Raw genomic sequence first — 17,779 nt, 5'->3', positions numbered from 1 at the left:
TTTTGTATGTTTATTATTATATACTGTTTATATGTGTATGTATGTACGTACATACATACATACATACATACATACATACCTACATACATATTGCCACCACCTCTGAATTTACTGTAGCAAGGGATATTTTTATCAGTCTAAAATTGTCGTTCTATAAATATCTTGCTTTCAAAACAAATACAATCCTTTATTTTGCTTGGTATGCCACATGAAGTTTAGAACTGGAAAAAATTACAAATAAACCAATATCCAGTATGCAGCATTTTTAATGTTTTTCCAAAGGAAAGTAGTGCATCTAAAATGTGTTAGACAATGATTGTTGCCAACACCGTTTAAAATGCATTTGTCAACAACAGCAGCCACATTCTTGTACTCTCCTTGTAATATAAAGCAGAAAACGTGTTAAGGTGTAAAAGTTGACACACTTTACAATGCTAACTCAAAATGTATGAAGAATGTGTATGCAGTAAGGTTTCCCTTTAACCACTGATCTAAAATCTTCCTTAGATAAGTCTTGTGTTTAGAAAAAGATAATTGAATATCACTATCTATGATTGGCAATTAAAGGTTAAGCTCAGGTTTTCTAACCATAAGTTCTTTACAGTGACAAGACTGATGAAAGGACTAAGATCATGTCAAGGAGAGGCCCTGGGAGGCCTAAGAAAAGAAAGCATGGAAACAGTCCTTTGTTTCTCAAAGAAGAGAGGATGAAAAACAGCAGCAACAGAAGGTACAGAATAGCACAGAAGTGAATGGAGCAGTTACTGTTCTTAGTATAAATTGTTATAGTTACCACTTTTCCTGGATTCACTTACACAAGGGAAACCTTTCAAATAGTGAATTTTTTGACAGGAGAATAGATCTGTTAGTGTAAAGGATTAAGTTGCCTACACACAAAATCATGTGTTCTGGAAACAACTGTATGTCTGCATCTCCCCCTTTTTCCCCTGGCTGAGCCTGCATGGCTTTTTTACATTTGGTGTTGTTTAATAGACATATGGGGAGATAAGAGGATGGAGAAGGGAAGACGCCCACTATTGCAGTTAGCATGTCATTGTTTAGATGCAGAATTAACCATGGTGTGTAAAGTCTACCATCCAAGATTGTATAGCGAAAGAGGGCATAACATCTTGCTGACTGAGCTAAAGACGGTCTTGTTACTCACCTCAGTAGACCTCTACACCCTGTTCCTGTTAGGCAGGTTCACCCTCCTTGTTTTTTCCAGTGACCATTGTCACAGAGACTGAAAGAGGGGAAAATCCAATGTTTATTGTTGTCAAGGTGAAGGAGAGATTTCCTGCTACTTCCTGCTGTGTCTGCAGGATAGAAGTAAAGAGAAATCTCCCCAAAGGGGCACTGACAACAAAAAAATCTGATGGGTTTTAACCATTTCCCTGCTCCTATTTAAAACGAAAACAGTTTTGACTTCATATATATATTAATGCAATGTTCTTTTAATGCTGCCCTAGCCACAGGTTCATGTGTTCCTTGCGGTAAATATTGCCCTGGTTTGCACTCCACCCCAAAACTCAAATATTTTAGTAATTATTATCGGTAAAACAAATGATGAATGTAATAATTTGTCTGATGAATTGGTTTGTGTGAGTGATTGTTTTAATGATTTTTTTTACATGTTCTTTTACATACAGTTTTGATGATGCATATTCTTACTTTAGGTTTCTTCTTCCACTTCCTTTGTTTCTTCTTACATGCAGGTTAGAGAAACGTGTTTTGCTTTCGGAAAGCGTTAAGACTGGCAGCTTTTTCAGGAGGTCATTGCTGAATGTTTCGGAAGTTGATGAAATGGAAAATGGAACTGGGGATGTGAAAGGCAGGCTACATAGTCAGGAGGAGAACGACAGAACATCAGGTTACATATATGAGGTAAGTAAAGGCTTAATATTATAAACAGAATTTATGGTAATCAAAATGATCCTGAATTGGCTCTATTCTGTTCAAAGTAACTGAGATGCAACATAAGGTATTTGCAGGGTTTCTTTGGATAGGACTTGAAGTGTATACATTTCTTTAACAAAAAAATGAAGCATTAGGTTTAGATTAATTGGAACATAAAAGGCTGTTTTTAACAAGATAAGATTATATTAAACCCTTTTATTTCTTAAGCACTTTCAGCAGCTGATTTAAACCCTTACTTAGTATGCAGCTTCTTCAGCTTGTAATCTTCGCCTTTGCTCCAGTTTCAGCAGTGGAATGGTAGCTGCCTAACCTTTTCTGTTTTAGGGTGGCTTCTTTCTCTTGCAGGGGCCAAGGGAGCTACACAGCTCCATAGCCTAGGATGGCAAGACACCCTTCATCCTCCTCCCTCCTGTCTTGACAGTTGCTCAAGACTGTGCTGTCCCCTGTTAACTCTTCCTGGTGAAGTTAGTGCACGCGCTCCTAGATCAGATTTTCAGGGAAGCAGCACTGAGAGAGCAGGAGTCAGCAGCACTGAGAGAGCAGGAGTCAGCAGCACTGAATCTTCTAAAGGACAGGTGCTTGGGCAACAATTTTAACAACGCGTTTACTAGTGATTAGTTGGTAAAGTGTATTTCCACTTTTGCAGTCTAAATTGAAAAAACCTCACTATATATTGGTTATGTGTTCCTAGTCACACAGCATATCTAACAAGAATGAAAAAAGAATGTCTTGCCTTTTTAGATATCTTTTAGCAGGCCTTTGCATGCTCCTCTTTCAGTTTCATTAACCGCAAACTGTCTGTCCTGATAGCAAGACTTTGGACAGACTGAGCGTCTCTCTATTAACATACAAGGTCATCAGTCCTTACTGCTCATCTGGTTTACAAATGATAATAAAATCAGCCAGCACAGTACAGACTGAGTTAATTTTTTGAAACAAGATTCCACCTGACCCCAAACAAGAGTGAAAACTAAGCAGGATTTCTCAGTCCTGGAATTGGCGCAAAGAACATCTAAAAAAAATAAGCGGCAACTTTTATTTTTTAAGTTATACTATGTGATTGGGAACATGTAACAACAAATATAATTTAGGTCTTATTCCAATTTGGCTGCAAAAGTGAAAATACATTTTAAGCTAAAGAGTTTAATCCTATTCATGCTGTTTTTAAATATATGATGCTGTTAAATTTATAAATAACCACATTGCCCTTAGTTTCATTTATGTAACTTACCAGGATATCTTCATAGCAATTTGTATTCTCTCCAGAGTCACTGATAACTATTTGACTAGTGGAATGTAAATAACACCAAGTGCTGGAGTCAAACACACAACCATGTCCATAAATGTGGCCATAGCCTAAACTCAGGATATGGCATCAGACAATCAATCAGATTAGACCAGCAAGAAACCAAGTAAGCCTTTTACACGGGCACATTAGGTCAATCAGATCTTTGATATGGCACTGTTCATTTGGAACTTCCTCCTTGTTTCATAGCTAAGCCTTTTGTGGCCTTCTCCCCTTTTTAAATGCTTTTGGTAACTTTATATTCACAATTTCTATTCCTTTATCCTGGTCCACTTTATCCTTCTCCCCTTTCTCAGTGGTGTGTGCTATTCACTTATATGTTTATATTCTCCACCAGCCTGAGATTTCTCCTTTTACGGTTTCCTTGTGTTGCCAATATGTATCCCACCAGTTTAAAAATCGTATAAACTAAAAACATTTCACCTAAAGCCAATATAGTTCCCTTTTGAAGTTTGCCCTACTTCCCGGTATGACTTTTCTTTTCATTTTCTTTACCATACAGTTGTCAGTGCTGCCCAGTGCACAGTTGAGCAATTTGTGTAGAGCACGTACCTCCCAGATTAGATCACTTTGCTCCCCTGACTATATTTGTCAGCTCAAGGCTTTCACCCACCAGTCTGTTCTTCCTTCTTTCCCTGTTTCAGATTTATCTGTGTAGTTCAGTTACTCTCCCTGCTGTATGCTTATTTCCTTATTTCAGCGCTTGCTTCTCACCCCTCTTCTTTTGCAGTGTCTCTCTCTTTTGCAGTGGCTGACTTTCTCTGTAAGAAAAAAAGGAAAGGGCCAGTGTACAGTAAGTGCTGAAAGAGGGAGCCATCAGAAAATCCAGTAAGTTGAATATAAGAAGTCTGAAGCAATGGAGTTAGGCTTGCAGATAGTGGTGGTTGAAAGCACTGGAGATGGCAAACATTGACTATTCACCAAAACGGTTACCTTAAGGGGATGGCGCAGCACATGAGTACAACTACAGGCTTTCTTCTGGGGAAGCCAGCGAAATTAGCAAGAGAAACCAACTTGCTTCATTTGTGGCATAGCAGATTTAGCAGATTATTTTATAGGAATTGCTTTTTTTTTGCAGAGCTCATGTATTCCAAAACATTTTGTTGTGTACATTTAAATTTTCATTATGTCTTCATTAACCTGCAGTTTGTAACTTTTGTGATGGGCATGGACTGGTGTAAGTTGTGCCTAAAACAAAGTGCTGTTAGTAGTTATATATGTTTACTTAATCATATGAGCAGAAATGCTTGATTTTTATTTAGTTCCAAAATACTGAAGGATTCTACATATTTCCAGCATTCCAGATGCTTGTAGAGCATGCATATTTATCACTTATGTAATGTAATACTGCATTATGGGCTCTAGATGGAGCCGAGGAGGAGAGGAAATAAGTATTTATTGCCTCGGCTCCATCTAGAGCCCATAATGTGGCATTACATTATATTTGACCTGAAAAGAAAATCTGCTAAGAACGTTTGTTTTTGTGTCTATTTGCAGAGAACCATCGTTCACAGAGATTTCCAGCTCTGAATTGTTTAAAAATAGTTTATAAATAGTGTGTTGAAACTTTGAAGTGTTTTTTCTCTGCACTGTGGTCCACTCAGCGTCTAATACACTATCAAGCCTTAACTAGTTTTCTAAAGTAATACACAGCTATTAATTATAGTCATGCCCACTAGCATACCTATTATTATATTTGATACCCAGGGCAGATCATTTTGTAACACCTACCACCTCTGCATGACAATTTAAAAAACATTTTTTTATATAGTAATCCTAAAAGAAAAATTGAGGATGGCCAGACAGTGAAAAGTATAGTGTCCCCTTACGTTGGTGATCATTGGAGAAGTGTCCTCTTATATTGGTATCAACTCAGCTAAATTGAGCAATGGTGCCAGTGATTTTATTACCCAATAGAAGCGAGGCTCTGCTGCTGTCTCCATCTAAATGGCCTTCATGCAATACGCCTTTCTTATTGCTGGCACCAGTTGCACCGCTCCCACCACCCTTCTGTTAGCCAATAGTTGCACTGAAAAGGGAGTGTGTGCAGGTATATAATTGATACAATATGTATCTGGCATTTTTGTACAGAAGGGACAGCGAGGGATGGTTATGTAGCATACCATACATGAATTGGTTCTTTAAATAGTTCGATAATATCCAAACATATTTCTGCATATCAGTTTATTTTCACATTTAGCGCGGTCTCGTTATTCTTTCTTATGCCAGGCTCAAAGCATTTTTAAAAAGAGAAGGAAATCTAGCATCCTGGACCATTTAAATAACACGTTGGACACAACCCTGTCAATAACAAAACAAAACAAAGAAAAATCCTGTTTTAAGTTTACAGATCATAATGGAAGGAAGCAGAGAGATGCAAGACACTTAAAGAATATTTCGCCCTCAGACTTCAAGCAAATGTGCAGTATTCACCTTTCAAGGACGTTGTCAAAAGAAGGTATATTTAATTTCTTTATAAGCTGTAGAGAACCAAACTCTCTAAACTGTTGTATCCACAGGTGAGTTGGATCACCTGCTGGCTCTTTATAAAAAAGGTATCCGCTGTATCAATATATTTTGGTTTAATTATTAAACTGATTGATAGCATGAGCAAAAAATATTTTCACTGCCATTTAGAATATTTGGGGTTGTAGATGCTAATGGGCATAGTTTTAACAGACGAGTGCAAACTTTGAGAATGCCGACTAGCCGTAATAAATAGACTGTAACAGGTGAACACGAACACATAGGACAAACCTATCGGGGGTACATTTTAACATGCTATTATCCTGCACAGTCAGTATGGCAAGCTGTGACCACCATAGGAAGTCTTAGCTATTTTTTAACAAGATGAGCTTGTTTCGAGAATACTTGTATAAGCTTTGTCGTGTTGAAGGGCATTGCCTAAAGTATTCCAGGAAGCCTTAACACAACCTTCTGATGTTAGAAATTGTTGTAAACAAAGATATAATTTGCAGGGAGTTACACAAGCATAAATGTGTTAATGTAAAAAGGATATCAAATGCCCAATTATTATGATCTTAGCCATTTGCTGACCCGGGTATTTACACCCCCTTACTGTCCAGGCCATCTTTCAATATTTATTGCTGAGGCACATTTATTCAGTCATGCAATGCTGTACCGAAATTAATATTATACCATTTTTTAGGGACACATAGAGCTTTCTTATGGTGGAATTTAATCACCACTGGGGTTTTTATATTTTTTATTATATAATGAAAAAAGTACAGAAAGTTTTGAAAAAAACTGTTTTCTCTTCTTTGTGATGAAACATTTATATTTACCCAAATTTTTGGTAAAATATAAAGGATGGGATCACGTCGGGTAAATAGACACCAAACATGTCAAGCCCTAAAATTGCACTCATCCGCAAAATTGCAAAAAGCTAGCATACCTAAAATTGGCCATAGGTGACACTTTCAAAGGTTTTAAGGTGCCCATACACTGCTCGATTCTCGTACGAGAATCGGGCGAAATCCCGCGATCGTACGAGAATCGAGCAGTGTGAACTAAGACGTGCGACCGTTTCTATGTGAACTAAGACGTGCGACTGTTTCTACTGTACGGTCGCACGTCTTTTGTCGAGCCAACATGTTCGAAAACCCGCCGAGAATCGTACGATTCTCGGCGGGTTTCCAGCCTGCTCGCCCGATAGCTGCGGAACGGGCCGGTGTGCACACGCGCACACTGCCCGTTCTGCATTGCCGTCATCGGAAGCCCGCCCCTCAGCGGGGCGGGCTTTCGATGATCGCAAGTACGATCTGCCCGTCCAAGGTGAGCAGATCGTACGGGCTTTCAGGAAGCATACGACCATCGCAAGACAAAAGTCTTGCGATGGTCGTAAGGTGTATGGGCACCTTTACTGTTCATCAGTTTAGTGTTATAAGTGATTAATTACCCTTAAATTGTTGTGTCGTGATTTGTTTTCTCATTTTGTCTCTCATAGTTGAGGTCTACCTATGATGCCAATTACAGGCCTCTCTCATCTTTTTAAGTGGGAGAACTTGCACAATTGGTGGCTGACTAAATACTTTTTTGCCCAACTGTATGTGTATATAGATAGATAGATAGATGGATAGATATAATTATGTGACTTTTTTTTAAACTTTTTGTTTATTACTTTTTTTTAACATTTAACTTTATTGCCATCACATGGGGGACTAAGAATCCCCCTATGTGATGGACAATATACAATGAGAGGCCCTCTTTATGTAGACATTAGGGGTCTCTAAGACCCATAATGTCACCTGGGGACCCCAAAGAAGCTGATGAAGCACAGATCTGCTTCACCAGCTTCTTCTCTGGCTTTAGCAGCCAGAGAAACGACAGCTAAAGGCAGAAGTGATGTAATACACATCCACCTTCAAGCATCGGAGGAGATATCAGCAGTGGGGAGCCGCTGTGCCGGTCCTGTGCCCACAGGGGGGACAGCGGAGCCCGGGATAACCGTCATCAGCGGGGGAGCGAAGAGTGTGGCTGCACATTGCCATCATACAAGCGATCGGGCCGCTGTACAGCGGCCTGTACGTTTCTATGTCACAGCCGGTCGGGATTCTGCTCGCGCACACCCTCTAGAGCAGAAAAAAAAAATCAGGTACATACACGTCCGCCTGTGTATTTACAATGGGCGGATGCCAAGTAGTTAAACAAATTATTACAATTGGCAAATACATTCATGATTATGTGTAGCGCGTTCGTCGTTTTCATACGTAGGCGCACCCGACGCGTGTTTACGTGGCGACTCGCGGGGGCGGGGGACTTTAAAAAAAATGTTTATTATTATTATTAGATTGATTTTATTTAATTTTAATTGAAAGAGCTTTTTTTTTTTTTTTTAACTTTGACTGCTATCACATTGAGGGGCTTACAAGCCCCCCCCATGTGATAGCAGATGGTCGTGACAGGTACTCTTTAAGGTGATGCTGGGGGTCCAAAAGACCCCCAGTGTCACCTTTACACTGGAAATTAGCTATTGAAGTGCAGATCGCACTTCAAGTCGCCGGGAGTCTGTTTAAACAGCCCTGATGCTGGCGACGTACACGGTACGTCGTCAGTCACGAAGGGGTTAAACTACCAAATTCCAATATCATTTCATGCTGTGTATATTGAATTATATAGTTCTATCACATAATATAAATGTTGGTGGCTCTAGTGCTGTGTAGAATGTTATAAATGATCTTGAGTATTAGAAGATGAGGGTGAGTGTATTGTTATTCTATACTTTGATATCCATTCAAGTTAAAATAGCTATTTTATATGGAGATTGAACATAACTGGCATTTGTATGTACCTTGTCAACTGTAGAATGTACACTTTATAGTATGTAAAAAAAAAAACCTGAATGTTAAGCTTGTATTTTGGTCCATGCCTGTTTGTTACATTATATGGGTAGGCAGCATTATCACCAGCCTTTGTGGCTTATTGCAATCTAAAGCCTAAGAAAATGTGTCATTCACAATGCCATAACTTTACAAAAGAAAATGTTCCTTTTTTAAAAAAAAGTTCAATGTTATTATTACAGATACGGATACAGATGAGGATGAAAATTTTTTAAGGAATGAGTGGTCCTCCCAGTCCAGGCCACTGCAATATAGTATGTGCAGTATGCTGTCCCGAAAAATGAGGAATTTTGAACATTCACCATCTCCAGAACGGATCTCTTCATGCTATAGAACTGGCAAATATAAGTCAGTCAGCAGAAACAAGCAGTTTCGTTTGCTCTTAATGGATCGAGAGGCTGGGTTATCATTCAGTGATTCAACGGAGGACTCATTTGACCAAGGTTATTAGCTTCACAAAGCAAGCATTTTAACTCCTAGTGATACCAAGAAACTTCTGCTATCACAGTTGTCTTTGGATGGCTGTCTGTCTGTCGTGCTGCTTCAACTGCTTTACTTTATTTTTATTTTTAACCTTTTCCTATTTTGGCTCTTTGTGCGAGCTGTTAAGTCTTCCATCAGTCTGCCCTATTGCTTTTTTTTATGTTTTTAAATTCTTTTAATACTTGGCATGAAACATGCATCTGAAAATTTTATGTTTTGTACTAAAATAACACAAGTGTGATTTGTTGTATCATAAAGTTTTATTAAACATAACAAATTAAATTTTTTAAAAAAATGGTGTACTTTGTGTCTCCTGTGATGCATTCTAAATTGTTAATATAGGTCTGGCTTCTATTAATTCTGCTTCTCCGTATCTTGTACCCTTTGCATCACTCCAAGGATTACCATGTTGCTGATGAAGTCTTGCAGTGTTCATTGTTCAACTATCCCTCATTTAAGATAAATAAATGTGCTGTGTGTGTGTATTTGTGTGTCTATCTACCTGATATGTTTTTAATTATCTGTCTGTATATAGTGTGTTTGTCTCGCTCGCTCTCTCTTTTCCCGCTCGCTCTCTCTTTTCCCGCTCGCTCTCTCTTTTCCCGCTCGCTCTCTCTTTTCCCGCTCGCTCTCTCTTTTCCCGCTCGCTCTCTCTTTTCCCGCTCGCTCTCTCTTTTCCCGCTCGCTCTCTCTTTTCCCGCTCGCTCTCTCTTTTCCCGCTCGCTCTCTCTTTTCCCGCTCGCTCTCTCTTTTCCCGCTCGCTCTCTCTTTTCCCGCTCGCTCTCTCTTTTCCCGCTCGCTCTCTCTTTTCCCGCTCGCTCTCTCTTTTCCCGCTCGCTCTCTCTTTTCCCGCTCGCTCTCTCTCTCCTTTCGCATTTTCTATCTATTACACACATGCACACATTTTCTTTGTTAGTATTACTGAGGCTCTTTATATTTGTATTTGAGCCTTATGTTGATTATTTATAGAGAAAAGATAGCAAGTTTGGATAAAATGAACAATGTTTTAAATTATAGCTTATTCATTTTATTAAAATGAAATTAATATTCAAAAGTAAAATGTATAAGTTTTCGTTTTTTTTCTGAGGGATGTTGAGTAAAGGGCTTTGCAAGGACGTGCTGTAATACTAAAAATTGTGCAGTAATTAACCAAACTTTTCTAGAATGCTTGCTTTTTCCTTGCAGCTGCTTGAGCATTCCTTCACCCCCGACCCTTACCCATGATGCTTTGAATGTCTGTATCGGTTTCTTGCATTTGCTGTTACGCTGCTCTAAGGAAGCAAAGTGATTGGCTGGAATAGGGCAGACACACCGTACAGCGCGGGTCAGATTGCAAGCCATCAGAACCCTGTATGTAAAGTAGGTAACTTCTGAACATCAATCTTTTTATAAGTAAAATTTCCAGTCTGATCTCATGTTTCTTTAACGGAGCGATGTAGCCCTTGTATTTTAAGATTAATTCGCTTATGCTACCAAGCATTATAAAACACAGCAGAAAGCAGTATTCTGTTTGATGTTTACAAAAGAACATGCATCAAATAATAATGAAAAAAAGAGTGGAGAAAATATTAAAAATAAAAAAGTAAAGAAAACCGAAATAGAAAATCATCCAGTTTCGTTTTTACAACTATAGTTTTCCTTTGGAACTTTCTCAGTAAATGTCTTGCCTCAGGAGAAATTTATATTGTCCTGGATTTTAAAGGGGTTAATTATTGGATGGATTCATAAGCTTTACACAGATCACTGTTATGATTACAGTAGAACTGCACATAATGTGACAAGATGTGCTTATTTAGGCACTAAGTCTATGTTAAAAGGTTAGCAACATCAAGGATTTATTCCCAAATCTAAAAAGGAAAGGCGCTACAAGCAGTTTGTACTAGTTTAAGTAGGTTGTCGCCTTCTCTTTAAATAAATGCACTGTGCAAATTTTAAATGTTTTTATTTACTCCAATTAATTATTAGCACAGTCTTTGAATGCTTGAGCTTTGGTGTTGCTCTCTTAAAATAAAATGGATATGGGTACAGACTGTAATATCATGTTCAAGTTATACTTTGTTAATATAATTAAAGGCATTGCACCAACCGATATTTTTTTAACAAACGTGGCTGGAAGTTAACTAGCAATCTACCTTAATCTAAAACTACACATTTGCTTTTGAAATCTTACAATATTAGTTAAATTAGGTTTCCTATTTATAGGTACACTTCTTTTTTTTTTTTATTATTATTAATACGATGAAGGGTACGAATGCGAGACTGAAGAGACCCTTTAGCTGTCTAGGTCTGCCTTCATCTAGCCTGCTTTGTAAGCTATGCCTGACATTGTGACAGAATTTGTACTTACAAACTTCAATGGGTCTGTATCATGCTCATTGTCTGCATATTTTCTCTCCCCTTGCTAGAATGCTTCACAATCCATCCTGTGTGTCAATCTTTGGTAACTTAATAACATTTTAATAATTTCACCATTTAACATAAAGCATTTCACTGCTTGTTAAAATGCTGTTTACTGTGCTATTGTTATTCTTGGGAAAGCATGATCTAACTTTGTTTGTCTTTTTTCCCCTCTGCAAGCTCTCATCTGTTTGGATACCCTTAGTAATCCTGAAACAAAATATTAATTAATTACTTCCTCACATGTGGACATTTAAGTATACTGCTCTCTAGACAAAATTGTTGTGAGTTATTACTAATTGGGCTTCCATGTAAAAAAAATCTGGACTTTCCACGTTCAACAAAGGCAAGCCTGACGACATAAACACACACATTCATCTCAAAACAGATGAAAACCGATTTGAGTGTTGAAAGTGGAAATTCCTTTAAAATTATTGTGAAGTAAAACATGATGATATTGACTGGCTTGCAGCTTAATAGAATGTAAAATAGCTTGTCTACGTCAAACAGTAGATTATTAGCAATAGATGCATTATTCATGTTTGTTAGTCTCTGTTTTGTCCTACACACTTTTTTTTTTTTTTTAAATATGTGACTTAAGCTTTTGGGAAGTTTTTTTGTTTTTCTTTTTTTTTTCTTTTCTGAACTTTCTTTGCTTTTTTTTTTAATTTGGAATCTTTGCGTTTTATCTAAATCTACTATCTGAGATTTTATTACATATTGCTGTGTGTGTGTGTGTGTGTATATATGTAGATATATATAGATAGCTATAATATCTCTATCAATTACAGCTAAGGTTTGGTTGTGCTATCTCCCGGAGCACTTTGGGTTAGCTACAAAGACAGCACGGCAGTAGCAGCCTATAGCACAGCTGGCTTTGTCTAACTGAAGCTTCGGACTGTGCTGAGTTGATGGAATGAGACATTGAGTTCTTTTGTGTAACTTGCCGTTTCATCGACTGATCTTTGCAATAATAGGTTATTTACAGATTGCTAAGCTTATGGTGAGAATTCTTCAGTATTTTCAACATAACCAATAGTATTAACCATCAAGGGCTACTCAATGGCACCATGGGCATACTGCATTTGCAGATTCAGTTTTCAGCTAGACCGTGAAATAAGCCCTGGGTTTGTTTCGCTTTCTCCATGGTTTCCAATACCTAATCCTTTCCTCCTTAGTTCAAAATTAGTTGAAAAGGACAACAATATTACTACGTTGTGTTTCTGATTTCTAGATGGCAATTCTGTTTTGTTCAGGGCTCCACATAACCAGTTCTTACAGACACTGGCTTCTTAAGTCCCGAGCCCTAGAAGTGCTAAAATCTGGCAATTCTGAGTTTGTGTATGATCGGTGGAATTGTATAGCTTTGTACCCCAAAACACTGCACATTCTGGTGTACTAAAGGTGCCACGAGTTGTTAACAATACAGTTTTCCTTCAAACAGTATTGTATTGATGTTTTACATTCCATTCTAATGAAAAAGGCTTAGAATAAATTATTTTGCTTGGGCTGCTTTAGCGGTTTTCTCATGTCAGTGATTGATGTTGGCCAACTACCCCTGAAACTGATATTTCAGTTTTGGGTCTTTGGGTGGCCACTAGTGGATTGAAGCAAACTTTAGGTACCCCAAAGGCAAGATTTTTCCTGCAGTAGCTAGTGTCTTCTTTCCAAAAAGCAATTCTGAACATGTTGCTTACTGCTGGATATCCCAGTTATTTTAAATATTCTACAGTTAGGGCCAAACATATTAGCACCCCTGCATTTCTGTCAGATAACGCACCACTTTGCGCAGAAAATTGTTGGTTACAAATGTTTAGGCATTCTCATGTTTATTTCTTTTGTTTTTGTATTGGTATGACACAAAAAAGTGGAGGGAAAAACCCCCAAAAATGACGCATTCCACACAAAACCCCAAAAATGGACTGGACAAAATTATTGGCACCCTCAATATTTGGTAGCACAACCCTTGCATAAAAATAACTGAAATCAATAATTTCCTGTAACCATCAATGAGTTTCTTACACCTCTCTATGGGAATTGGGGACCACTCTTCTTTTGCCAACTGCTCCAGGTCTCTGATTGGAAGGGTTCTTTTTCCCAACTGCTGTTTTGAGATCTCTCCACAGGTGCCCTATGGGATTCAGATCTGGATTCCTTGCTGGCCAGTCCAGTACTCTCCAGCCCTTGTCTGAAACCATTTCTGGGTGCGTTTTGACGTATGCTTTGGGTTAGTGTCCTGCTGTAAGACCCATGACCTCTGACGGAGACCAACTTTTGGACACTGAGCCCTACATTGCACCCCAGAATTATTTGGTAGTCTTCAGATTTCATCATGCCATGCACACAGTCAGGTCACCCAGTGCCTGAAGCAGCAAAGCAACCCCAAAACATCAGTAAACTTCCACTGTAGGGATTGTATTTTTTTCTTTAAAGGCCTAATTTCCTTTTCTGAACAGGAGAATGATGGACTTGACCAAAAAGCTGTAATTTTGTTTCGTCTGTCCACAGCACATTTTCCCAAAAGGATTCTGGCTTCCTCAGGAAACTCCAATCTGGCTTTTTGATGTTTCTGTGTTAGCAGTGGGGTCCTCCTGGATCTCCTACCATAGCATCCCTTTTCATTCAGATGGTGACGTATAGTGCGAGCTGACACAGTTGTACCCTGTGCCTGAAGATCAACTTGAATTTGTCTGGAAGTTGATCGAGGGTCTTTATCCACCATTCCAACAATCCTTCGTTGCAATCTTTGATCAATTGTTCTCTTTTGTCCAAGTCCAGGGAGATTAGCTACAGTGCTATGGGCTGTAAACATCTTGACAATGTTGCGCACAGTGGACACAGGAACATTAAGATCTCTGGAGATGGACTTATAACCTTGAGATTTTCCACATTAACTTGGAATGCAATTATTTCTTGCAACTTTGAGAAGGTGCCAATAATTTTGTCCAGTCCATTTGTGTCAGATTTGGCTTTTTTTTTTGCTCAATTTTTTGGTGTCATACAATACAAACAAAAGAAATTAATGAGAATGCCTAAACATTTGTATTTGCAATAATTTTCTGCGTGAAGTAGTGCATTATCTGACAAACGCAGGGGTGCCAATATTTTTGGCCATGACTGTATATTAATAGATTATCTGTGGAGGTTAGCAGGCAAGACACCATCCTTTGGCTTAGTAATGGCCACAGCATTTAGGTAAAACTGCGAGTTATAATGGAGATACTTACCTTTTTAACCATGCAAAACTGAAATATCAGTTTTGGATGGTCGCATTTGAAGTAAAATTTGTCATTCTAATTCTTACAAATAATGCAGTATTGGAAACCCATGCTGTGCTACATGGGCTTGGTCAGTAAGTTTATTATATTAATTGGTATCTTTAAAGTCCAAAGACGCTATTGGGGTACAATGTTTAAAAGATGCCAGTTTCTAATGGTAGCTCTTTTCTTTTAATTGTTAGATTTCAGTTCAGAAGAGGAGGATGATGATTTCTTTGATTATGATGGAGAGCATTTGTCTAGTCCACACATGGAAGATAATGGACTGGGTCTTCTTGCGCGATTTGCTGCCAGTGTGGAGCCCAGCCCACTGCCACCGCTAGCAAATATTCAGTTGGAAGAGAAAGAAAACAATGACGAGGAGAAACAAAGTTTTATTGGTGAGTTGGATAAAAGTCTGCATCTAATATATACTCTAGTACGGCAGTGTGAACTTCCCACTGGTGTGCTAAATTGTGTATGTTGGTCACTGAGTCATGCCAAAGAGCATCTGGCTTGATGGAGATGCCTTAAATGGAATTCATGGTAGTGTTCAACAGCGACAATATGAGTTGGCTTCAGCTATCCTTATATGTGTGCTTATGTTGAAGTTGAGATACCTGCCAAATAAAAATACTTTGTGATATATTGTCAAAATGTATTCCATTTTGAATCCATACCACCATTGCTCTATGGTGGCATGGATTCAAAATGGAATAGATTTTGTCAATATATCACAAAGTATTTTTTTATTTATTCGGCTTGATGTTTATTCGACAGGTTGATGTTCATGTGAATAGCCAAAAGTTAACTTGCTAATCACATGCTGAATAGCAGCTTTGTTGAACGGAGCAACACCTGATATGCCAGTGGTGAACTCATTACATTTGATGAGCAGCTGGGATTAAACAACTGCAGCTTAACTGTGTGTGTCTGTGTGTGTGTGTGTGTGTCTGTGTGTGTGTGTGTGTGTGTGTGTGTACAGATTGATTTATGTTTTAAATGTTCAGATCAAAGTATATATCATTGTTCTAACAGACACTAAAATATTATATTTAACTTTGTGAGACATGAGTAATGAATTATGATAGCACAGTAACAGATTGTATAATATGCTCTGGATTGATGTAATTTTTAACTCACGAGTTTAGACATCTATTGCAATTTATCCTCAGACAATATGGCCGTGTTGTGGAATGTGAGGGAGATGTAGCACATTGGATTTAATTCCTAAAATTAAATAAACCCTTTCACTTAATGCAGTTTAATAGTTTTTGTACATAGTATACAGAATAAATAAATAGAACAGGGCTCAAAATTTGGGTCTCAAAGTAACGGTCTGCGGGCCAACTCTGGCACGCGAACCGGTACTATAAGGCCCGCAGCCAGCTGACAAGTCAGGCACACGGTTGCAGACCGCGTACTTGACTTGCGGGAGCAGCTACACGGTCTGCATCTGTGTCAGATGCAGACCGCAGAGCTTCTCCTGTCAGCTCTGGCTTCCTTCGGCCAGAGCTCTGACAGTTCTGAGCTTCGGCTGAAAAAGGATGCATTAGTGAGGTCTGCAGCAGACCTCACTAATCACCCAGTAGAGCACCAGGGATCGATCCTCCTCACAACCTCCTCCCTGTGGGGGGGCTTATAACAGGGGGAGTGTATTATTTTATGTGTGCGGGGAAATGTTTATTATATTTGTGCAGCGTGGGGGGGGAAATAATGTTGAGAAGTGTATTATTGTGTATGTGTCTATTAGGCCCCATTCACACCCATATTTCAGGTGTGATTAGGGATTCCTGTGTGAAAATCTGCGTTTTCCTGCAACTATCATAAGATAAGAATTATCATAAGATTATTTAAGAGGGCGTGTATAGGGGCGGAGTTAAGTGGGGCAACTAGTGGCGAGTAACTCTTAAGGCCTGGCTAGAACAGACCCAGTGGGTTTTGGTTTGGGAACATACAAATTTAGGAAAGGTGTAAAGCTTACTTTAAATGTTAACTAATATGGTCTAGTAGCTCCTGTATTATTCAAGGGGAGGGCAAAGCTAACCAAAGGAGACCTCTAGGTGGTTTTATTACCTGCTGGTCTTGGAGTGACTACATGAAATGGGTTACTCAAATTCAAAAGCAAAACTGATATTCGTGCAGCTTTTTAAACCGTCTTCTGTCAGTGCAGTGTCACCATGGTGTAACATAATGATGCATAATCTGTTATTGTTTCTACTTGATGTGTTTGATCATTTCAGTAGCTGCTATGCTTTTAATAATTTCACAATTTTTCTAAGTTCATATTTAAGATCCTTGTCTATCTTATATGTTACTGTTGCAGAACTACAGGATAAGATTCAAATGAAACTATTTACTACATATCTTTATTGGGTTACCTGCAAAACGATTTGTAACTCTACTAACAATATTGTAAACTAAACACTGCTCTCATGCTGTATAACCAGACAGTTGACATCCGAATCCTCCTTAGGTCCTTTGTGAGAAAACAAGTCCTCGGTGTTGTGGACTGGGTTCTCTATTATAGTCACACAAGGCTTTCTAGCTCAATTCACCCAATTCATGGCTGGCTCTGACAGCAGAGGCTTTACTTTTGCTCCCATGCCTTTCCCCACAGATTTTATGGCTGATCTGCCCACAGTCCTAGTTGCTTCTGAGCCATCAGCGGCAGTGATTATATCTGGCTGATTCTGAGTTGATGCAGTCTGGAGAATCAGTCCCCAAATGCTTACTAGAGTTGTTCCTGTTTTGGAAAAGATTTTGTTAAGCATTGGTCTTCCCCCACTGTGGGTCCGTCAGTTGCCCACTTTAACAGGGAGACTACTAAGCTGCTTGAGGGCATTCCTGCATTCACGATCCTTGTGAATCAGTGGTTCAGTGGTTTAAAACCCTCTTTAAAAAACTCTATCCTCACTAGCAGGCCCTGCCTTTTCCCATGGCAGAGTGGTCAAAACCCCTTTAACTACCTCCGGGCCGGCCATAGTAGAAAAACGGCCGGCCCGGAGCTCTCTAGATCTGAGCGGGCGTCTTTAGATGTCCGCTCAGACACGCCCCCG

At 38.9% G+C, this 17,779-nt stretch overlaps 1 protein-coding gene across 1 annotated transcript in view; it reads left to right on the top strand.

Annotated features, from left to right (window-relative positions):
* The window catches only part of TNRC18 (trinucleotide repeat containing 18), a 114,744-nt gene that overhangs the window by 65,378 nt on the left and 31,587 nt on the right, over positions 1–17,779 (top strand). Inside the window, exons 14-19 of the mRNA XM_018571676.1 lie at positions 605–730; positions 1,716–1,884; positions 5,567–5,681; positions 8,766–9,026; positions 12,720–12,788; positions 14,924–15,121. Coding sequence (XP_018427178.1) covers positions 605–730; positions 1,716–1,884; positions 5,567–5,681; positions 8,766–9,026; positions 12,720–12,788; positions 14,924–15,121 — 938 coding nt within the window. The remainder of the gene's footprint in view (positions 1–604; positions 731–1,715; positions 1,885–5,566; positions 5,682–8,765; positions 9,027–12,719; positions 12,789–14,923; positions 15,122–17,779) is intronic.

This window comes from Nanorana parkeri, unplaced genomic scaffold (assembly GCF_000935625.1).
Source record: "Nanorana parkeri isolate BGI_ZX_2015 unplaced genomic scaffold, ASM93562v1 scaffold1808, whole genome shotgun sequence".
Lineage (NCBI taxonomy): Eukaryota > Metazoa > Chordata > Amphibia > Anura > Dicroglossidae > Nanorana > Nanorana parkeri.
This window is presented reverse-complemented; position numbering and strand designations above follow the sequence as displayed.